The 24,369-nt window shown below is 40.2% G+C and overlaps 2 protein-coding genes across 6 annotated transcripts in view; one reads left to right on the top strand and one right to left on the bottom strand.

Moving 5' to 3' along the window:
• FEZ2 (fasciculation and elongation protein zeta 2) overlaps window positions 1-7,923 on the top strand; it is a 46,555-nt gene extending 38,632 nt beyond the window's left edge. For both annotated transcript variants that reach the window (XM_033176056.1, XM_033176057.1), the window contains 3 exons: window positions 1,039-1,114; window positions 4,446-4,511; window positions 6,993-7,923. In XM_033176056.1, the coding sequence (XP_033031947.1) occupies window positions 1,039-1,114; window positions 4,446-4,511; window positions 6,993-7,009 (159 nt within the window). In that variant the 3' untranslated portion in view covers window positions 7,010-7,923. The remainder of the gene's footprint in view (window positions 1-1,038; window positions 1,115-4,445; window positions 4,512-6,992) is intronic.
• A 1,238-nt stretch (window positions 7,924-9,161) lies between these two features.
• CRIM1 (cysteine rich transmembrane BMP regulator 1) overlaps window positions 9,162-24,369 on the bottom strand; it is a 197,108-nt gene continuing 181,900 nt past the window's right edge. For 3 of the 4 annotated variants that reach the window (XM_033176052.1, XM_033176053.1, XM_033176055.1), the window contains 4 exons: window positions 23,100-23,294; window positions 15,885-16,007; window positions 12,927-13,114; window positions 9,162-11,595 (listed from right to left, as the gene is read on the bottom strand). In XM_033176052.1, the coding sequence (XP_033031943.1) occupies window positions 11,419-11,595; window positions 12,927-13,114; window positions 15,885-16,007; window positions 23,100-23,294 (683 nt within the window). In that variant the 3' untranslated portion in view covers window positions 9,162-11,418. The remainder of the gene's footprint in view (window positions 11,596-12,926; window positions 13,115-15,884; window positions 16,008-23,099; window positions 23,295-24,369) is intronic. The other variant, XM_033176054.1, reaches the window with a different exon arrangement.

The raw sequence follows: 24,369 nt of genomic DNA on the forward strand, positions 1-24,369 counted from the left end.
GATTGAACTATGTAGTTTTACCAGTTTTCTGGACTTAGGGATCCAGTTATTGTAAAGCAGCTTTCTTTATCCTGTGTTTCAGTTGTGGGCAGGATAAGATCACTCAGTGAGGATTAGAGCTGAGATTTAGGGCACGAGGTTAAATCATGGGTGGAGCTAAAGAGATTCCAGGTGAAAACCACTGGCTTTCTATATGAGCACATGTGAAATGCATGGAACCATTTTTTTGGTGGGATGGTAAGAATAGGAGAATCTGGACAATCATTTATGGATTATGCTTTCATGGGATTAGTTATAAGACATGGCGCTGTTACTTGTGAGCCTTTCCAAGTAGTGAACTAGGAAGCTTGTGTCAATTTCAGACATGAATTTTCATTATTCATTTCCCCTTAGGCCTTTCTCTATTTTCACTTTTCTCCTTTAATACCTAAAAACGTTTATAATGACTTACCCAATAATTTAAAATAATAGTAATAACGCCTTTCTAAAACGATTTAAGTGTGTCTTTGTTAGCTTCTGCAAGAAGCTAGTGTGTGTTTTTCAAAGTTGTCATGTTATATATGTGGACCATTTGTTCAACCAGAATAAAAATGGTCTGAAACAGAATTATTTTGCTGTTGGAAATTACTTTATTGTGCAGAACTATTAAAACTATGTTTTTAGTTTAAATTGCTATTTTTAAAATGTGTTGAAAAATATGCAAGGAGAATGTGAGATAATACTTTAAAAATGAACAAATTGAGTAAATCATCCTCAGACTTAGTCCTGTGAACTTTTCAATAACTGAAATGCAAAAAAGTGGTTGTTTCTGTTGACGCTGGGTTTGTGTGAAGCAAATAGAGATGGGCAAAAAAAAAACCATGAGCTCCATCTGAGATAGTAAGATACCTTTATTCCCATACAACACCTGTGTTTTCATTACCAAAGTAGCTTATGTTTTTAAGTTATGAAATAGACCTTCTAGTAACAGTATCAAATTTTTTGGAGATAAGATAATTCTGATGTAAGTGACATTTTTTTTTTTTTTTAACTTGGCAGTATTTGACTACAGTCATTCCTTACGAGAAGAAAAACGGACCACCATCTGTTGAAGATCTTCAAATATTAACAAAAAGTGAGCAAAGACAAAATGAAACTATTACCTGATTTACTTTTGCTGATCAGTAAACACCTGACTTTAATTGGCTGATTTTGTTGTTAGTGTTTTGTCAATTTAGGATATAAATGATGCATATAATTGTTTATTTTTATAAGAATGAAGCCAACGATGGCTGTGACATTGAATACAACAGTAACTCTAGTGCTGATTTGTAGTTTTCCTGTTTTTCTGACCTTGTGAAATATTTATGAGCTAAACTTTTGGGGAAAAGCATAACCTGAATCTCCATCATCTCTTACGTGTTTAAGAACATATCTATTTATCATAAATAAAATTCTTCATGGATCTTATATATCTATGACTCAGTAACTGAATAGGAAAGATTTAGGGTAAACACTTTTTATTTCTTATGAATGTAGAACCTGAGGGAGTAATTATAGGTAGAACATAAATTGACAGTGATGTTTTAAAGAACATGCGTTCAAGGCCGGGCACGGTGACTCACGCCTGTAATCCCAGCACTTTGGGAGGCTGAGGTGGGTGGATCACGAGGTCAGGAGATCGAGACCATCCTGGCTAACACGGTGAAACCCCGTCTCTACTAAAAATACAAAAAATTAGCCGGGTGTGGTGGCGGGCGCCTGTAGTCCCAGCTGCTGGAGAGGCTGAGGCAGGAGAATGGCGTGAACCCAGGAGGCAGAGCTTGTAGTGAGCTGAGATCGCTCACCACTGCACTCCAGCCTGGGCAACACAACGAGACTCCATCTCAGAAAAAAAAAAAACCATGCATTCATTCAGTAAGTATTTGGTGAAAGCCTACTCTGTACCAGGCCATGATCTGGGCACTTGGGATACTTCAGTGAACAAAGCAGACAAAAATAATCCACCTTCAAGGGGCTTGCATTAAAAAAATTGTTAGATTTAAATATATATGATACTGAGTATCTCTTATGATAGCCACAAATGAGCACTGAATTCTGGTTCTATCCCTGTTATTTTCAGGGATATCCTTGGAAGTTACTTACTCTCTTTTGCTCACATTGAAACAGCATAAAAAATATTTGTTCTATTTACTTCCCAGTAAATAGATTAATGTATGTATGATTTCGGCTAAGTTACTATCCATTAGCCTTGTTGTCACTGCCGTTAAAATGAAGGGATTGAATTTTGCTGATCTGTTAGGTCTTTGTGATGGTATAAATATTTGTGATACTTGCTAATTAGGGGGGAACCAAATGAAAGAGCATCACATGGATGAGTATTGATGACGATACTTATTTTGGAAATTCAAGATATGGAGGAATGGACAAGGAGAACCTAAGAGTAGAAGCAAGTGTCATATTTCTTAGCTCCCTGCCTGCTAACTTGGAGCTTTCATTCTTTCTTTGGTGAATAATTCTTTTTTTTTTTTTTTTTTTTTGAGACGGAGTCTCGCTCTGCCGCCCAGGCTGGAGTGCTGTGGCCAGATCTCAGCTCACTGCAAGCTCCGCCTCCGGGTTCACGCCATTCTCCTGCCTCAGCCTCCCGAGTAGCTGGGACTACAGGCGCCCGCCACCTCGCCCAGCTAATTTTTTGTATTTTTTAGTAGAGACGGGGTTTCACCGTGTTAGCCAGGATGGTCTCGATCTCCTGACCTCGTGATCCACCCGTCTCGGCCTCCCAAAGTGCTGGGATTACAGGCTTGAGCCACCGTGCCCGGCCAGGTGAATAATTCTTTAAAAAGTTTTATATTTAAATATGGATAAATCAAGTGATGCCAGCCAGTCTGAAATAAAAAATCAAGAGATTAACCGGGTAGCCAGCCCTCTTACTTTCAGGAAGAACTTATGAAGTTATGCGTGTCCAAGATCACACAGGGGGATGGTTAATTACAGAGCTGGGTCTCTTAATTCCCAGGAAATTATACTTTTAATGATGCTGGTTTTTGGTATGTGATTTTATATAGAAGTTAGAAAAAATTTTAAACATGATTGGAAGCAGAAATACTGAACATGGTAGCCCTCTAAAGAAGGGAACATAAATAAATATTGCTCATAAGCCAGGAATTACTGGCAGACCTCAGCTTCTCAGATCAAGAACAAATACTTCGTTGGTCAAACTAAAGTCATCATCTAATTCCAGCATCGAGATATCTTTATAGGTTGACACAGTTTGGAATCTTTGGACATATTTGGGTCCAAAGCTCCTTTTCTTTCCAAAAGAAGAGCTCTGTGGAGAGACAGTCACAGTGTTTATGCATATATAGTCTTCCTCCTAAAAGCTGTTAAGGGATTCTGGGTGTAATAATAATAGTAATAGAAATTTTAATAATAGTGTTAGTTACAGTTGATACATAGCATGTACTATGTGCCAGGCACTATGATATGACCTTTGTATCTGAATTAGTAGCTTAGTCCTCATTCACAAACCTTTGAGATTAAATCTATTATTCTCATTTCACAGAGGAAGAGCTCGGTACAAAAGTGGTTAAGTAGCTTGCTCAACATCACACAATTAGGAAGTGGCAGAGCCAGGGTTGAAACCCAGGAAGGCTGATTTGACACTTACACTATTTTGCCTTGTTGTATTGGTGGGGAAAAACAGTGAAATATTTTTACCAGGATGCTCGGGAGAAAATTTGAGTTGGCAAACTCTGTTAAAGTATAATATTTGTGAGTTTGTCTCGACCTGAATGATCTAGCTTAAAAAAGAAAAACATTATACTAGGTGGCTGTTTTTTCTATTTTCGTTTTTACTTAGAAGATAAAATTGTCAAATTAGGATGAGGTTAATTCTCCCAGGTTCCTCCCCTAGTGCAGAGGAGGTGACAGCCAGGCAGATGCCAGGTGCTGCTCCATGGAAGTCTGTTCTTTATTTGGGTCTTTTCTTTGAAAATTTCAAGGAGTCTGACAGATATGCTTGTTGGAGGGTATAGCTAACTTTCCATTTCTCTGAGAGTTTCTCTAGCTTGCTTGATCTACAGCACTGAGGTCCTCTTGTTGCACCGAGTTCATTGAGGTGCACATTACCGTAACCCACTTTCCAGTATTATTATAGAGCGAGGCTCCTTGTAAATAACCCAGTTCCTCTTTTTCGCCTCTACTGTTTGGAAATTTTAAAACAGGGAAGTAACTCTCAGGTAAGCAGGATATTGTTACCTAAAATAAATTCTTGTAAACTTACTCCACTAAAATAAATTATTGGGCCTTTATTGTTGTATTCCTTTATCAGGAAAATCACCTGTAATTTGCATGAGTCAGTTATATCCTATAATTAAGGAAGATGAAGGCCACAATGATTGAAATTAAATAATATTTTTGATCTGAATTTTTAATCGTCGTCTTTTTCCCCCTTTTCTGTTCTGCAGTTCTTCGTGCCATGAAGGAGGACAGTGAAAAAGTTCCGAGCTTGTTAACGGATTATATTCTGAAAGGTGAGTTTTATAATGGTATAGGTGCGATGGCTGGGAGGTTTGGATTAGTCAGTAAATACATCATCTTGCTAATACATTAGATAGTAACTTCCCAATGCACAACTTTCATTAATCTTGTTATGCAGGGTGAGGATTAGATACATGACTGACTTCTGTCAACATTATATATTACGGTTTTATAAAATTTAACTTTTATTTATTTGAGGTTTTGGCTGGAAATAATCTCCACAGCTAAACTATAAACATCGAGGGAGGTAGTAGAAGAAAATTAGTGAGATGGCGCCATAATCATGTGGGTATCAGATGTTGGCAGGTTGGCACTGGGAAGTTTGAGAAGGGTGGTCTCGGTCATCTTGAGGACAGTGGAAAGGAGGAGGACAGATCATTAGTGAGGATGGATGAAGGAAGTCACATCTGTGAACAGTGCCAAAGGGAATACGAAAGGGACTGATGTAAGGCACAGGGAGGGAAGCGGGGAAATAAAAAGAATGGACTTTCATAAACCCAGGATAGTGAAAAACCAGCCACAAATCTTAAAGGCAAGATGAGGCTCACACAGGATGGGAATATTGATGAGGCAAAAGAAGAGTGAGAGGTTGAGTTACTTTGCTGAGGAAAGAGCAAAATTTGGATGATAAAGAAGGGACGGAAGAACTCTAGAAGCAAAATTAATACTTTTCAATGAAGTATTTTTTAAAGTAGCAGGTATTCAGAGACCAGATTTTGAAAGCATCACAAAATGCATCTTATAGTGTTTGATCAAATTTTGAGAGCAATCCTCTTTTAGTAACAGTCTTCTTTGGGTTCTTTCTCTTCTCCATTCAAGTTAGCTGAGCACAAGGAAGAGAAAGATTTCTGAGACATCAGAAATCTCACATGGACTTTTCTTAAACCATAGTGTCTTGAAAGGGGAACCTCAGTAGTATACTCAGGGTGCTCAAAGTGAATCACACGTTTCACTTTTAAGAGTCTTGATGCTGTAAGAGCTAAGAAGCATGAGCTAGCCATTAGTGGGTTAACACTGGGGTAGAACAGACTTGAGTTGACATCATTTTTAAAAATAAGCTGGTTTTCTCATGGAGGATTTTCTCCCTATTAAATTCTGATTTTTTTTTTTTTTTTTTTTAATACCTGACATCTTTGTTTGCTTTTGTGTTGTGCTAGCATTGGTATGAAAGCTGGATTGTTCTGAGGTTTGTTCTTCTAGATGTGAAACAGGAATGAGATGAACATAAAGAACATGTCTTAAATTTTAATTATAGCGGGTCCCTATGGCTCTGTGAGGGCCAGAGATAGAATGAGCTTCTGAAGCATTCTCTAGCTATGTTAGCATTTAACTGCATGGAAGGATGTTATGACCCAAAGAACAGTCCTCTGGGGGAAAATGATTTTTAATTCTTTACTCTGAAAACCTAGGACTGTAATTGTGAACGTACCTATACCGCATGCCTTAGGGAAGCAGCACCCATCTAATTCTGCTCCTCATGCTCGGGCCGCTGGCTCCTGTCTGTAAGCCCAGTTCTATCTATACTGTACCTGCTTCTGATGAGCTGTCTGTGTGCATGCGTTGTGGTTTCGTCTTGGCTTTGTATTGTGAGGACTGGGTGGAAAAGAAGCGAGGATTCAGACTACAGCACAGACTGTAGTCAGAGAAAACGAAGACGGGAGTGTAATGCGGAGATGTATTTAAGTGTGTGGGAAGGTGGTGAAGTGGGGTCATTGAAAATGCTCTTTTCCACCCATCCTGAAAGTTCACAGCTGGTTAACTGTTCCTCCCCCTTGGGGGCCAGTAATAGGACACTTTGCCTGGGAGGGGGATATTGCTCAAGGGGGTAATACTCCTTCCCCTTTTTTGGCTAGTTTGTTGTTGTTTTAACAGATGAGTGTGGCTTGGCTGCCTAAATACACCATCTTGGTTTTAATGCAAACGTCAGAAGTGAAAGAAGGTAGAAAAGTGGTCTCATTTGGCCTGAGAAAGGGAGTAGGGTGGGCACTGTCTGTGCTAATTGAGCTTCTCCTTCTCACACCTGCTTAATGACCCCACTGCAGCCTGCCGCCACTGCCGCCTTGACGGTAGGACCCAAGGCTCATTCTGAAGTAATGTATGCGTGGCTGCTGCCTTGCTGATCCTAGTTAGGAATAAAAATGTGTGCAGAAACTCGCACCCTTCTTTGACTTCTCTAGGGAGCCTGTTTGCTGTGTCACAAGCCTCATAGTATAGGGCAAATGTTAGGGGCTTCTTTCTCCAAGTGGCACCCTAAAGAGACATGGCCTTTTGGTATCTCATTTCTGGGAAATTCTGTGTTGAGAACTCATCCTTGTTGGGTATAGCCTCTTAAAACCTTTAAAAAATTGCTACTATCGATCTTTGCATTAACATTTAGTTCTCATTAATTTTTTAAATGTACATGTAAAATGTATGTTTTGTGTAAATGTATACAAAATATACATTTTTACCTAAAAGTTCTCTTTTCCTTCTAGTTCTGTGTCCTACATAGACCAGCAACTTTATCTACGGTGGGCTCCGAGCTAGATTTCCTACAGCATTATTCTGAAAGCTGGCTACCATTGCCTTCTTGCTATTGGAAACTCAGCACATTTGAACTTGGGTTTGATTTAGTATTAACAGATCTTGACTTCACTAATTCTTTATATTATAGAACCAACGGAAATATGGGCACTATTTTGAATTCTAGAGATGGTTTTTGTTAAATCTACTAATACTTATGAACTGTTCTCTTAGTAGAGTAAGAGAGTAATATTAATTGTGCATGTGCAGTTATATTTCTCATTAACTGACAGTATGCCCATCTGTTTTTATGGCTTTCTAATCTAAAGTGCACTGATGAACTAGATTAAAGCCTTGGGAGAGTTATACTATAAATTCAGTGATGGCAAGAACCAACACTGATTTTTGTGAGAATTGTCAGTATAAATATTACCTACCAGTATTGTTCAGAGATTGAAACATAATAAACTTGGGCTGCTCCCGAAGAAGCAAAACCAGAATATGCATTACTTTGGCTTAATACTTAGTGAACATTGGAAACTGTTGGTGATGATGGATTTTGTAGCTTGCTGCTTGTTTAACCATTGGTCAAATTTTAACCATTAAATTGCCATTCACTTTTAGAATCTTGTACTGTTTAACTTTTGATTTTCAAATGTTCTGCTTCAGGTGTCTGTGAAGAATTTGTACTTTAAAAGTTCGTATCCTCTGAGGTGCTTGACAAAGTGTACACTGCAGAATTGCCTATTCTCATTACGGTGTCATATTTTATTCATGCCTGTGTGTTTTTCTTAAGTATGAATTCTAGATACAGCTACTTATGGATTCATCAATATCATGAGGACTTTTGCTGGTTCCAATCAAATCAATGGCATTTAATAAATTTTTTAAGAAGTAAAAATATGTTTGAGAGCCTTATATTTGGGGTTTTGTGTTGTATTTTTTTTTCCTTACAGTACGAGATTCTTTCCCTTAATTCCACACAGAGCCTATCGCTACAGTGTGTGAGCAGATGAAACCCTGATTAGTCCCAGAATGCTACGAAGGAGAAGAGGAGGACTTTTTCTTTTTTTTAAGAGTATGCTGGGCTGCTGTGGAGTGACAGACAGAAGTCCTGCTCTTTTTTCTGGGGCTGTGAGACATTTCAAACGAACAGCCATGCAGCCCCTTCCCATAGACGACATGAATGAAGTAAGAGTCTAAATGGGACCTGCTATAGGAAGCTTTCACAGTTCCACCTGTGAGCAAACAGGGCTATACCTATTCCTCACTCCACTCAGCAACTGAGACGCTGTGACTGCAAAGGGCAGGGGCTCGGTTTGAAGTTTAATGCCTGCTTGGCATTTCAGCCGTCATCTCTAGGGGTATGAGAAACTTGAGATGGTTTCCTTATTTTATTAACGTTCCTATGTGGAGCTTACTGGCCCTTTCCCCAGATGCACACATACCCAGTAATAGTAATAATTTAAATTAGTTTGATGTGAATTTGTAAAAATGATGCCTTGTACTGAAGAAATGTAGCTTTAAAGGGTATATGATGTAGCAGAAAGTCCTTAGGGGATATATTTTTTTAAAGGAGATTCAACAGTGGTCTGTTTATAGCTCATTCTTAAATTGATGCTTCTAAAATGTATGAAAACATACCTATTTTTTCCTAGCAGCTCAAAGTCTCTTTGCAGTCAGGCTTCCCCTGATTTTGCTTGGTAAAGTCTTTCTTCTTCAGCATTGAACTACTGTAGGGTTTCCCACCACAATCCTCCTGTGCGTAGCAAGTTAATTTTGATTCTGGTTATGAGCACGTTTCTGACAGCAGGTAGGTTTCTTGTCTCCCTAAAAACAAACAGCACCGCTATGCTGCGTACTCTGGGAGACACTCTTCTTTTTGCAAGGATTCCTTGGGAAAGAACGGCCCGCCTAACGACAAAGGCCCGGGGACTTCTTGTGACACCAGAGGTTCACTGGACTAATAATAACCTTAAAAGGACAATTTGTCTTTCGGATCCCAGAGATGATGGAATCTTTTTAGAAGTTACACTGTGTGATTTCAACTCACAATGTTTACTTCCTGCCAAGAATCAGGTTGCAGATAATTCTCTTACAGCTTTGTGTGTTTTGAAGAAAACAAAAGCAAACTGTAGAGCTATGGTGCACTCCAAGTGCCATATATCTGTTTTATTCTTCAGGAAATTAGATTTGTTTTTCTTTTACAAGAGCACAACAGGAACCAAAGTAAAAGAGTAATAGATACAGCACTCAGGATAAATCATATCTTTAAAATAATAATAAAAAAATTTACACCTTGTCCTATATCCTGTTAGTATTTTCATAATATGGCCATGATTGAAAAAACAAAAAGCAAGCATCTACAATTTTTTTGATAAAGACTTTTTATGCCAGGAATGGATTAATTATCAACAAAATTCATACTAATCAGGCTGATGTCAATCTATTTTGGTAACATATCATTAACAAATTTATTTTGGAAAAAGATAAAAATATTGCCCCTTGATAATAAATCTTTTTTTCCTTTGATGCAAACAGCTAGAACACCTTTTTCTTTTTCTTTTTGATATTCTAAGACAAAAAAATGGTTAATCTTCAGATTAATAAATTAGGTCATTATAATAATAAATTAATTTTTTTTAAAGTTCAGCAACCTCTGTCCAAGTATTTACAACAATACTTGAAAGTTCCTTTACAAAACAGAACACATTTTCTTTTCACATTAAGCATACTGGGTATCTGTGTCTTTCACAACAAGCATTTTTAAAAGAAAACTCAATGCACAAATGGGTTAATTAGTATAAAAGTGCTAAGGGCTGTTTGAAAAGTTAACACTATAGTATACAGTCAGTTATATTTGAGGCATACTACAACAAACTTCCAGCTTATTGTGGACAATATTCCAGTAGTTGTTTCAAACCATTGTTTGAAAAAAAAAAAAAATCCAGGAGCTGATTAGTGATGCAGATAAGAACTGCCATCAGTGTCTCTGGCCAGTGAGCAAATTGAAAACCAACTGAAAGCAAATCCCAATGAGGAAGATTTTAATAAAGGAATACCCTTCTCCACAGCAGGTGCAATGCTGACTGCTCAAGGCGTGCGTGCACACACACACACACACACACACACTCACACACATCTTTCCAATTAAACTGCACGTAGAATGAGATTCTGTGTTATTCAAAAAAATTTGTAAGTGATCAAAGCATTGATATGGAATGCCTGTTTATCTGCCTTTGTTCTGGTTAAAATCTCAAAAATACATTCAACAGGAAAACATAAATTGTATGTGTATAAATATATATGTATATATATATTATATACACATGCACACAAATACTTCTGTTTTTTGAAGCATAGTTACATAAATGCTAAAGAGGCATTTTTTTTTGAGCTTCAACAAAGGTGCTTGAATAATAAATGAAGTAGTTTCTATATAATAAGGAAAAAGAATCCCCAAACAGTCTTTTTAAAAAAAGTTTCTTCTTAAGCTAGAGCTTCAACAAAAACTATGAACAACCAACAATATAACAGAACAAAGCAACACCACACAGTGAAATATAGCCCCTGGAAATGCCTGGTGGTCGCCACCCTCTCCCTCCTTCCTGTCACGTTGTTGTAAGAAAAGCTCCAGTGCTCACATCAAGAAATGACTTAGATCTTGTTCATGTGCTGACTCTGCTAGGAACTGGCTGATTGGCTTGGAAGAAAATAAAAGCAGCAAAAAGTATAACTGTATATATCCTTAATAACCCGCTTTAGAGAAATGTTGCTATCGCATTTCTCTGGCTTCCTCACTGCCTACTGCAGTTGTGACTGTATAGAAAAGAAACTCGTGGCTTTAGACCTGGGATGGCTGTCAAAAGGTTCTGATGTGCTCGTCTGGTAGTTCTAAGGTGGTTATGGCAGCTGGGTCGCAAGGCCTTTTTTGTTTCCTGCTCATTCAGGCCTGAGCTTTGTAGCAACCAGTGCAGTCTTCAGAGCAATAGGAAAAAAATATCCTCTGGGCCACTGAACTGCTTTTATGTTACCAGGTTTCTCCCCGAGCCAAGCTGACCAATTTTTCTTCCCGACACCACCCTCCCACCCATTTCCCCATGGAAACTCACTGTCCCCACCCCAAATATCTCTACAGCTATCTTACAGGCAAATATATCTTAGCAACTTTAAAAACTTTGGTTCTAAGAAAACACTTGGTCAGTTATCTTGAGGAAAAGTGGGAATGCTTGTTCTGCACATTGCTGTAGACAGAGCCCATCCCAGTAAGGTCTTAGCGCTGTACATCAAGTCACAATCCAATACAATCCACTAAGCAAGTGCACAAATTCTAGTTTACTTTTTAGAGCAGATTGAGTCATCTTCTGTCTTTTGAAACCGCAACTGAGTTGCCTTTCTTCACACTGTCTGGTAGAAATTGTCTGCCTGTAGATGGTTCTGTTTTTGCATGCTGTAGAAGCCACTGAATCTTGCATCTGGTTCTGCAATTCTTAGCATTCTCTGGGAACTGTCCACCTGGACTCTGGTTCCTTTCTTGCAGTCCACAGATACTAGCTGATTATTTAAAGAAGAAGGCTATTTAATGAGAGGAGGAATAAAACCACAAAGAATTAGCTGCTTTACATTATTGCAAATGAACAGAAATTTAGTACCTGACTCAGATAATAGTTTCACAATTCATTGACAGACTGTATGCAGAGTATCACATCCTGTTCTAGTACCAACTATACTTTTATGAAGGACACTGACAAACTGCATTTAAAGGTGAAATGTCAAAAAACTATGTCAAATAGGAAGATGAAAGAACTAAAAAAAAAAAAAAAAGACTGGTGAAATGATTTCAAATCCTTGAAGTGCAGACCTGTGTTTAAAGGGGGTTGAAGAATAAGTGGAAGGTAGGCAGATTTTAAAAACAAAGGGATGATTTCTAACCACTCAGACTGTAGAACACCATCATAGGCTGGGCCAGCCCGTGTGTTTCTAGTCATTCCATACACTTTATGAGTGGGTCTGTTTCCCAGCTTTGGACATTGGCAACTGTATCGTGACCCAGTATAGAGGCTGTGCCTGATGCACATTTATTCAAAGGAAAATCGGAGGCAGGATAACCGCAGGACAGAAGTTTTACTTGGAAGGGTTAACCAGATGGTAAATTATATTACATAATTATTCAGGCTGTTTCCAATTCTTAAGGTTGTATGATTAAAATAAACCAACTCAAGGCAAAAGGCAGAATCAGAGTTGGAAGGGATTATGATTTATTTCCCTTAATACAGGTTTTTCTTATCTTTCAAAATAGGCAGATTTAGAGGCCCTTTACATTTGTACTGAAAACAAATATATATATTTTCTCCCGCAATATGAAATCTGCCTCTCCCTACCTTGTCTACTATTACTTTCCAACACCTCTTCATCTTTTGTGACCTTTCCACTTGGTGCTTGCCTTTGATGCATTGACCTGTCCTTTTGCCTTCTGTATACCCTCATGATCTTCCAGCCCTCTCCTGAGTATTACCTTCCTCCCTTTGTGACTTCTTTTCCCTCCCAATTCTAAGTTGACTGATGACTGATAAATGCCAGGTGATCAAGTTTAATGTCTAATATAAAGAATGATTTAGGAATAAATCCAGAGGTATTTGTTCGTTTGAAAACTTTAGAGTACCTCCAGAAAACTGGATCCATGTAAGGTCAGGATTCATTAACCAATGGATAAAATTCACCTTGTGATTAAGTCCAACCCTGGGCAAGTACTATATATTTGATTCATACGATAGCCTGGTATGGATTTGAGGCTATGAATAGCAAAGTAAAAATTTCACTGGTGAAGACACAAGGTTTCAAGCAATTTCAATGTAAGTGTAAGTTTTCCTAGAGTCATCATTCAAGAGATTTTTTCAAGACAGTACCTTAGTTGGTGTTCGATACCAGCAAAGCAGTGGTATCCACTGTTTCTTCTGATTGATGACCAGGAATGCTATTATAATAGACAGGCATATAATTACGGGAACCACAACTGAGGCAATGGAGTCCAGTGAAGAATCTTCACTTGGGTGCAGTCTGTTATCTCTGTAATCTACCTGGAGGTGACCCATATCTAGGAAAAGAAAAATTATAAGCATTTATTACCTAAACCGGAATTGTTCAGGATTATTTTAATGACATTGCAAACAGAGATTGGCAACTTGGTTTTATTGCTTCTCAGTTTTTTCAGGCTAAAAATGTGATTAAAATCTAATTTTGATCCAAAGAGCTCTTAGTAGAGGGCAGAGCGCTTAGGGATGAATGTTAAAAAAAAAAATCAAAGTGACAATCTTAATAATTGGATAAGATGATGCCGGCTCTAGCTAATCAAGAAAATAAGAAGGTGCTTAGGTAGATTTTGAAAAAGTGAAGTAGACCATTAAATTATTTTGATTACTATTAACATATATGGTCTTCTCAGATTTTGAAGAAGAAACATTAGCTGATCTCCTTGCTTACTGGCAAACGGGACTAGAACAAAGTATATTCTCTTACCTACTAGTGTAATAACTAAGACTAATTAGATCAAAACTAATCAGAATCAGGAGGTTGGTCTTTTGGTTGATACTCTGGTTTACTGAACTCTAAGCAATATTGTCTTTTCATAAACTTGTTGAAAATCTTGCTTAGGCGTATTAGACAGTTTTTCTGCCTTAATGAATTATATTGCATAGGTGACTACATTTAGTTTTACACTTATGAATGACGACCTTTATGTTATTATTATTATTTTTTTTTTGAGACGGAGTCTTGCTCTGTCGCCCGGGCTGGAGTGCAGTGACCGGATCTCAGCTCACTGCAAGCTCCGCCTCCCGGGTTTACGCCATTCTCCTGCCTCAGCCTCCCGAGTAGCTGGGACTACAGGCGCCCGCCACCTCGCCCGGCTAGTTTTTTTTGTATTTTTTTAGTAGAGACGGGGTTTCACCGTGTTAGCCAGGATGGTCTCGATCTCCTGACCTCGTGATCCGCCCGTCTCGGCCTCCCAAAGTGCTGGGATTACAGGCTTGAGCCACCGCGCCCGGCCCCTATGTTCTTTTAAAGTATCTTACAATGTATGTTGCAGACAGAAATAAGGTTAAATATATACCAGTAGGGGGCACCCCCTAAAGTTTCCTTATTTTTATTCTATTTTGAAATCACTGTAGTCAGGTTTTCTAAATGCATTAACAATCAGTTTAGTGAAAGACACATGACACACAATGTCGAAAGGAGTTCCTCTCAAATTGTTCTGGAAATTCAGCTTATGAAGTGACAGAGCTTTGTGGTATGTAAGACTGTGGTTTAAAACTCAGATTTTAAATGATATATGCTTCTGTGTGTGTTCTGGAGGGGTGGTGGGAGCAGGGAGGAATGGGAGGTAGAAAACATTCCTAATCATTTTAGCCAGTGCAGATGGCAGTAAAGCTTTATAGAAACATATTTATCAGCATCAAGAAAAATGTCAAAGATAAGAGTCACATTTTATGGATGAATTCAGATTTTAAATACACAACGAATAAAAGAATGAATTTTACTTTCCCATATTCCAGATGAAATAGAAAGAAGTTTTAGGAATATGTGTCATACAAGAAGAATAAGATATAAATTAAGGAAGGTCTCGGTGAAAGAAAAATGAAGCTGCAAGTGAGGTCTGTTTACAAAATTCAGTCTTCCGGTGCTGTTTCTGTGCTAAAACCAAGCCCTAAAAGTTAGCTTTGAGCTTTGTAGCAGCCAAAGCCAAAAATGGAAACAACTATCAGTCTTTAATAGGATTCACAGTGTCTTCTAGGTTAAAACAAATCAGTCGCCTAGGAGAAGTATACATTTTCTTGCTATTGATGCATGAGAAAATTTCTCTTCAGGGGCTTTATAACATAGATACTATGCAATGCACAGGTCTTCAACATAACTATAAGTATGGCTGTACTTATGACTGAAGTCTAGCCTCTAGAACAGGGCCTGGCATACAGCAGGCACTAATATTTATTGACTGAGTGAATGTAAGCATGATGCTAAAGCACATTCAGTCAGAACAATTTTACAGAGAGCCAAAAACACTAGGCCCAGGAAATTGGCTTTCTGGTCATTTGGCTTGATCCAAGCATAACGTTTAGAATATCTAGAGTCACAGACCAGTAATCTCTCAAGCAATGAATATTGCTTCTTCCAAAAGAAATATAAAAATTATATAGCAATGATTTGGAAAATATGGTTGGAGTAGACAGGAGGCAGTACTGAGTCACGGCCAAGAGCTAGTTTATATTACTGATCAAGAAGAGGTCTACTTTTATATAAAGAAAAGGAAATATTAACAGCTATTGGGAGACAACATCTTTATTACACACAAACTGAAAGGATAGAGCAAGAAAAAAAGGCATGGAGTAAACCTGGTGACTGGAAAAATCAACACAGGTAATAAATTGAACTCGCATGAAGTGAAAACTGCCCAGAAGTAGACGGTAACCTAATGTACAAATGCTCAGTGCAGAATCTACAAGAGACAGTGACTAATTCATGATTACTCTCCTTATAAAGTTTATATATACATACATTTGAGAGATGGCTTAGAAGTTCCAGATACGAAGCTCTTATGACTAGGAACATATTTATTTCCATCATTACAAAGTCTCTGAGCAAGGAGGGCCAGGAAGGAGGCATTTAATCCAGTTACCTGCTGACTTATTATATCAATGTGTGGTGCAAATGTTTCAGCCAAGCAGGTCTGCCCGGGAACAGTTATCTGAATTTACTTCAGCAAGTCATTTAAAAAGTTACTCACAGGAAATTTTAAAAATTAGAAAAAAGCCAAAATAGACCACATAGAAAACTAAAACTGGCAGATCTCAGCTGCCTTCAATGCTTACCTCTAGGGAGATGGACGATATCATTTTCGCTAGGCGTGGGCCACAGGGGAACCTCCAGGTCAACCTCTCCTCGATGGTTTGTCTTCTCAATGGGTATATTTGTTGGTTCTGGGGCATACATTTCTAAAAGAAGGGAACATTTTTCATAAGAGATGATGAAGCTGCTGTATTGTTGGCTTTTGTATTCTCGATTCAAATGGTGCACTCAATTCAAGCCCACATCTCCTGGGACGTGAAAGATGCAGTTTCTGCCATTTACATCATTCATGCTAGAGAATCACAAGCTTTGCAGTGAAAAGGAACGCGTCTTGTAACATTTAAAAGACAAAAGAATTCTCTACTCCACCAGGGTCAAAAACTGCTTTTTCATGTTCAAATGGTGTTGGTTTTATAACTTTATGGAAACTGAAGGGGACTAGCTGAAGTGGAATTATTTCTTTTTTTTTTTTCTTGAGACGGAGTCTTACTCTGTTGCCCGGGCTGGAGTGCAGTGGCGCGATCTTGGCTCACTGCAAGCTCTGCCTCCCGGGTTCACGCCATTCTCCTGCCTCAGTCTCTTGAGTAGCTGGGACTACAGGTGCCCACCACCACGCCCAGCTAATTTTTTGTATTTTTAGTAGAGACGGGGTTTCACCACGTTAGCCAGGATGGTCTCAATTTCCTGACCTCGTGATCCACCCGCCTCGGCCTCCGAACGTGCTGGGACTATAGGCGTGAGCCACCGCCCCCAGCGGAAATTATTTCTTTTACTTTCCAGCAGCTAATAAATGTTGGTGTTTAATAGCTGCTGCTTTTTAATATAGGGGTGTTGAATAACTTACACAAAATATGTTAGCAAAACTTGAAAAAGTTTACGCATTGTCCACTTCTTATGGACTTCTTGGCCATTTCCCTCTCCTCTCTCTTCCCCTACATGGGAACAGACTGTAGGGAGACCTCATGAGTATAAGTCTCAGATGTCCATTATGTTACCACTAGAACCATTTAGATTAGAAACTGATCTTCGGTAAATATATTTACATTTTCCAGTTTGATCAGATAGGTATTATACTACAACATAAAACAAACTGAGAATAATATTATTTATCTCAAATATCAGGTCTTTTTTCAAAAAAAAAAAAATCAGAGCTTTTCTCAGCTCCTACAAATATTTCTTTATATTTATACTTTATCCAGCTGATGACAACTAGCCCCACATTTTAAAGCAATTCATTCTTAAGAACCTGTTTTCAAAATGTGACAATAAAAGTTTGTGTCATGCACATATTTCCTGTTGGCCAGATCCTGCCATATTATTCACTGATTTTTACAAAGCAATTACTCAACACGTAGGATCCTAAATACTCACCATTGCCTAATTTAGACCAACATAAAATATACAGTATATAAATTAAAATAGGATTAATCATCCCCTCTACTAGAGTGATTGTTTTCTGTCTCAAAGTTACCAGGCTTTTGAGAAGTAAACCTTAAGATGACTCTAAGAGGCAAGTGACAGAAAAGAGAGTACTTGCTAAGGTTCCCCCATGAGTTAACTAAGTACCCAGCCAGGGAAAGAAACCCAGAGAGGTTAAGTTAAATCGCTCAAACGCATTTAGTAAGTGGTAGAGCTGGGATTCAAATGCAGTTCTGTGATTCCAAAGCCCAAGTTTTCTTGCTGCCTCCAAGAATAGTCTTCTGCTTTCTTAGTTAAAGCCTTTAAACATAAAAAGAACTGGGAACAATTATAGTTTCCACAGGTTCAGTGCATCCCTGCAAACTCGAGAATTAAAAATAGAAGTTACTGAAAGTAGTACCATTTGCAGGCGCAGGGGCCTAAGCACAAACCACTGACTCTCAAATTTTTAAAAATCATATCAGAATTACCCAAAGAGCTTAGAAAATGTGCTGACTCTCCCAGGTCCTGATTCAGTAGGTTTGGACTAGGTGACTCCGGGAGGTGTGTGTAGGGGGATGGTATTTAATCCAGCCACTGAAAAGCTCTCATAAGTGGTATGAATTTCCTGGGTGAATATGGACAGAAAAGCCACGTCGCCATTTACTTGACACCTTTCAGTGTCACACACCCTTCTGTCCCTCCCCTGCCTAGTCCAGGGCTTCACACTGAGCCTTCCTATGACAACAGGGGCCAAACTGCCACTGGTTTCTGAGGCCTCAGTGTAAAGGGCGAACTTGACACCGATTCCACCAAACCTGTGAATGTCAATGGCTAAGTAGTGAAAGCTTCTGCAGAGGCCCCAGAGCTGGGACTGACTGAGTTCCACCTCAGGCTTTTTCCTGAGTGAGAGCAGTAGAGAAGTAACTTTGGAATTATTTTGCCTTGACCCTGCATATGGATAGATTTCAGGTGAAACTCCACCAAGCTGAGGCATGACAGTGAGTCCTCTTCCCACAGGGGCTCTACTTGGAAATAGCAGGGAAAGTTAGAAGGCTCTATGGTGAAGCAGGATGTCTCCTTCAGTGATTAACTGTATTACCATTTGTTCAACAGATATTTCCTGAGCACTTCCTACATGGCAGGCATTGGTTTTGGGCATACAGTTTTGAGTGAGACCAATCCTGGCCCCCATGGGTCTCTCCTGATGAGTGATGCCTGACAGCTACTTCTTACTTCCAGCAGCTCATAAGCTGTCCTGTGTATTAGCTCACTCCACCACTCAGTTCAGCTCTGATTAAAATCCACCCACACCTCCTTCTTTATCACAAAACACTCACAGCTCCAGTTCACAGTCCTCAAGTCCAAGGGAAGAGAGTCATTTCCCTTTAATTTGAACATAAAAGGGAAGCTGCCTCTGAGCAGTTTTGCCAAAAAGAACAATTCTTTAGTTAAAAAACTGCTTGTTGAAACAAAAAGAAGTGGGAATGCTATTTGCTTCCACGCCTAGACCCAGGCCTTCTTCCATGGCTAAAGACCGCCTTCAACCCAAGACTCTAAAATAGAACCCTTCTGGTATTTACTACAAGAGCCCTTTATAGCTGTTGGCATAGTAGATGGACAGTGCCAGGGCGACTTACAAAAAGCTACATCCAGCCCTGCCACAAAGATAATGGGCACATGGTCACAATCTCGCCTGTGCTCATACTTGATCTGAGCTTTGGAGGAACTCAAGATAATTTACTGGGGATATATTTTACTTTCAGAGGCATCTGGTCATCTGTTAAGAGCTGCCTTCCTTAAAAATGTCCTCTTCTGGAATATGGGGCGAGGTGGCTGGTGCTCACAAGCTGAGGTCCGCATTTTTTTGGGAGATGGAACCTGAGGTCAATTTAGGAACAGGGGTCTCATCCTCTGATAACCAGCTGCATGACTTTGGATAACACTCTTAAATTTCCTGAGCCTCAGTTTCTTCTGTAAAATGAGACAGGTGCTAACCACCTAACAGCTCACAGGTTCTGTACGCATATCCAAATATGGTGAAGGTGGACAGTGTTTTGTAAAGAAAGAGGATATTCAGAATGTCTAAAGAACAAAGCAAGGTTCTTGCTGGACAGACTGGGAAGTGCTCCCTCCCACACCATCATTTCTGAGATGGTATAATCCTCACAGCATTTCTGGGAGGTGGCATGTGCTATCCAGATGAGAAATGGAAGCCTGAAACTTTGGTGATGAGTCTTGACTAAGATCATACAATGAACCAATGCAAGAATGGGACAGGAATCCAGCCTTCCTGGCAGCCCATACTGGATCAAACAGAAGGTGGCACAAGCTCAACTGATTGCAATATTGCTTAAAGATGGAAAAATGTTTCATCAGGAATACAGCAGATGCAGAGAGGAGAGTTAATCAACAGAAATTAAATTTCAACCCATTTCAAACCAACAGTAAATCTTAACTGAGAAGTCACTGGAGAAATCTCTAATGATGAACAAGGATGTTAGCAGTATCTGTCCTCTCTCTTATGAAACTCACAAACCAAGGAGAATGAATCTACCTCTATTTCTACCACCACTACCTGAATTTGGGTCCTTATTATCACACCTAGGACACTTGCAGTGCATGTTACAGCTGTCCTGGCCTCTGGTCTCTCTCTGCTCTAGTCATTCCTGCGCACCACCCCATTACACAAAGGTTACCCCAAAACACCTTTGTGATCCTGTCATTCAGCTGCTCAAAAATAAGCCTTCCCATTCCCTATGAAGAACAAAATCTACACTCTTCATTTGATAATTAAGGCCTGAAAAATCCTGGCCAAGCTAGTGTTTCTGTCCTTACCTACTGCTACTAGAGCTCAGTGCTCTAGGGGCATTGGCCTTGACCTTAGAGGCACCGGCCTTGACTTTTCCCATCTCAGGTCTTGGTCAGGTTATCCTCTTCACTCCAATGAAGAGAGCACATCTGTCCTTTAAAATCTAGCTCACGTCCTTTCTCTGTGAAACCCTCCAAGGACACTCAACTTCATAGTCCATCTTAGTCATGAACTTTGCATGGTCTGCATGAGAGTTGCATGACCATAACTCCCAATGGGAGGTGAATCCAATTCACCTCTCCCATTCTGTTTTGAAACCACTCTGATTAGACTTTGCCTCCACCACTGTACTTCTGTGAAGTTCATTACAGCAGTGCTAAATGCACAAGTCAGTTCCCACATTGCATCTTACTTGGCTAACAGCGGCGCTTGATTCAGCTGTTTACTCTTTCGTACCAGAAACCCTTTCTCCACCTGGCTTCCATGTCACTGACCCTCTTGGCTTCCTCCTTTATTCCTGGTGCTCCTTCTCTATTTATTTTGCTAGGCCCTCTGCACCTGCTCAATCTCCAAAAGTTAGAAGGTCTCAGGGCTCAGTCCTGCGCTCTCTTTTCTTTTCTATTTATTCCTACTCTTCGGTCATCTCATCTAGTCTCAAGGCTTAAAAACCTTGAGACTAGAAACCAACTATGGTTGACAACTTTCAAATTTGTAGATCTACTTTCAATCTCTTTCCTGAACCCCAGATTAGATATTGTCTATTCATTATCTCCACTTTGATGCTGAGTATTTCAAGCTAAAAATGCCCCAAACCAAAATGTCGCAGTCATCCTTGGCTCCTCTCCCACTCACTCCCCACATATATTCAAATCCTACTGATGCGACTGATATGGCATAGTCAGAACCTGCCCACTTCTCCCCACCTCCACGGCTACCACCCTGTTCAAGTCACTGTCATCTCTCACTTGGATTCTTAAAAAAGCCTCAAAGTTGATATCTCTGCTTTCACTCTTGACCTCCATGCCCCACAGTCTATGTTCAACCCAGCATCAGAGAAATCCCATTCAAAGGTAAGTCAGATGCTGTCGCTCCCTGCTCCAAACCTTCCAAGGTTTCATCTCACTCAATACAATCCTGCACTCATCTGTGAGAGCCTTTATGTCTGGCCGTGGCTGCCTCTCTGCCCCACTTCTTACCTCCTCCTTGCTCACTGAGTTACCTCCACACAGCTCCTCCTGAACATGCACCTTGAACATGCACAGCATGTTCCCACTCCAGGGCCCTGGCCCTGGCTACACCCAAAGGTTCTGCCTCTTCCCCATGAGAACTGCAATTCTGGGTCTCTTCATTAAATCTCATCTTGTTGGTAAGGTACTCCCTGACCATTCTACATAATACAAAACAACCTGCCTGCCCCACTTCTCCCCAGCCTCTTTGTCTTGTTACGCCTTTCTCCAGAGCCTGATCCCCATCTTGGTGGCTGCCTAGTTACTGTTTACCTGTTTGCTGCCTGGTTTCTCCCTACTACAATGTAAGCTACGTGTGCACTGCTATTTGGTCACTGCTGTGTCCTCAGTGCCTAGAACAGTGCTTGGCACATAAAAGGCATTAAATGACTCTTCGTGAAATAAATAAGGTCAAGTTTCATCATTTATATCATTAAAAGCATATTACTGGGGAAATTGGTATGAAACTTGTGAAACATAGGTGAATATATACTAGATAAAATAATTCCAGTGGAAAACCACATATTTTTTCTTCTCATTTAAAACACTTAAGACTTTCCTTTTTTCCATACACACAGCAAGTGTGTATGGAAAACTATAAAGAGAACCCAACTGAAGGCTCTGAAAAATGGTTCCACCCCCTTACCTGGCAGAACATCCTATCCTTTTTAGGAGATAAATGGACATTTTTAGAAATGCTCAATTGGCAATAGTTTGCATAACGCCTAAACAAAAGGCCAACATGTGCAGAGCTCACTTAAACTCTTTGGGTTTAACAACTGCCCTCTCTTACAACTGCATAGTACAGATGCACTTCTGAATTGGCATGCTTCCCAGCTCCCTGTATTGAACAGAACAAGGTTCTCTAATATAATGCTGCGAAAAAACATGAGAATCGAGGTAAGACAGAAAAGCTCTTGACTCGCTCAGGACCTCAATGAAGTCTTAAGAGTGAGCCTTCACTTGGGTCTGTGTGGTCTATACTATCTGGGAAATCTGTGTGTCTAGGGGTTCAGTCCCCATGGAGAGGGCTCAGGTCTTACACTTTTGGGATTAGACGGAGGGGAAAGAGGAATAGTTTTGGCAGGAGGTGCAGACATGGAAACTAAGAGAAGGGCTAGGGGAGGCTGTGGGCAGCTGAGAAGGACTTAGGTTTGAAACTATGAGATGGATAATGCAGCAGACATGAAGAGTGGGGCGTGGGGAAAGATGCAGGTGCAGGCATTCAAAACAGCCAGCTGGGATATGCTCAGGGGTTGCGTTATGTGTGGAAAGAGATGAGAGGTTCAGCTGAGGGCTTGGGAGAGGGCTGCATGGATAATATGGGTACTGGCTGGAACTGATGAACTAAAAAAAGAATGAACCAGAACTACATTCTTTAAACGCAGGTCTTCCGCTTTGGTTCTAATATATTTTCACAGTGTAATGGCACTTAAGCATCTTCCCTTCTGGGTCCCATCTTGGACCACCTTCTCTAGACTAGTCCAACACTGCACTAAAACTGTGCTACTCTGATAGGGCAGGTGTCATCACCGGGTTTGGTTATACTAAAGTTTAGAGAATGCAAATGAGAAGAAAAGAACCAGAGCAATTCTGGCATGGAACCAAAATCTGCCCCTCATCTGGATGGTCATGGTTTTCCAAGTTACCCATCGGGTCTTTGGGTGGGAAGCACTAACTGGGCCTGACACGCTACTTGGGCCATGTGAACTAATGAAAGAGGAAGCAGGTCGAGCTCTGCTTTGATTTCATCTTAAATCAACATTACAGCTTGACAAATGGAAGGATGGTGGCTTAGATACCTGGACACATTGGGCAGCAACTTCCTTCCACGTTGATGGGCTCAACACAGGGCAGAGGGGGGCAGCTGACGGTCGAGCAGAGGGTCTGGCCCTGCAGGCAGTAGCAGTGGGTGCAGCTGTCAAGGTCCCACCGCTCCTCGTCGGCATAGGCCTTCCCACTGAAGTGGCACACCACCTTCTTTGGAATTGTGTCTTCTAGTGAAAAGAACAGCACATGGTGGAGTCGCTGATGTGACAATGCACACGATCTTATTACACGTGAGAGATCAAGGGAATAGCTTTGTATAATCACAGTATGCCTGAGGATTTCTGGAATTTGGTGAAACTTTTGTTTCCCTAGTCTTTCATTTTTCTTAGGAGGACCCTCAGGGCTCTCATCTTGTGGCCACTGAGGCCAGCACTGGGTGGTCACTACAACAACCGGCAGGGAATGGTACCCGTTAGATAAGTGTCCTTAGACTGTCATCTAGAAAGAGATAAAGAGATTGATAAAAAGTCCAGCTGAGTTTATTTACAGAGATGTATTCAAGAAGTTCCTGTTTTGTAAACAATACAGGGGAATGGTAAGGAGTGATAATGGCAACATCACAGGGAACTAGCAGGTTTCCTCTGCAACCCTTGAGTGGGAGTCGGCACCGAGAAAACCACTTCCTTCGTTTTCCAGGGATGCCGCGTAGATTTCTCTCATCACAAGGGCATTTCTACTTTAAAACCAGCTTCATTTCATTGCAATCCGTTTTTTCCCCCAGAAAACTGTGGTTTTTGAGAAAAAAAAAAGAGCTATTTGTCTATACAGTATACACAGGGATTTACAGTTTAAATATTCTGCTCCTTCTTCCTATTGTCCCTTGTCACACTCATTTCCTCCCTCTTCCAACCTTCTCCTTGAAGGTCCCTTTCTCTGGGACTCACCGCCTTTTTCTGGTGTACCTGAACTTACTGACTCCCTAGTGGCCACATTTCACACACAGAAATTTCCCTCTAGCATACAATAATGTGGTTCAGAGTGAGGCCCCAAGAACCAGCAGATCTAGCAGCAAAGCAGAGATGGGGCAAATCAAAACCCAGTGGCGGGGGTGTGAGCGCGAGACTGATAACTAGATGACACCTACTGATCCAGGGACATTTTATGTTCAGATTCTAAAAGCAGCGCCACTCACCATTTGTCACTTAAGAAAAACTACAAAGACATCTAGAAGGAAAGTTCCTTAGGAAGGCAGTCGTCCCCAGGGCCCAGGGTTCTTCCCGGAAAGCATCTGGGAAGCTCTTG

Source organism: Trachypithecus francoisi, unplaced genomic scaffold (assembly GCF_009764315.1).
Source record: "Trachypithecus francoisi isolate TF-2019V2 unplaced genomic scaffold, Tfra_2.0 Lachesis_group17, whole genome shotgun sequence".
In the NCBI taxonomy this organism is placed as follows: Eukaryota; Metazoa; Chordata; class Mammalia; order Primates; family Cercopithecidae; genus Trachypithecus; species Trachypithecus francoisi.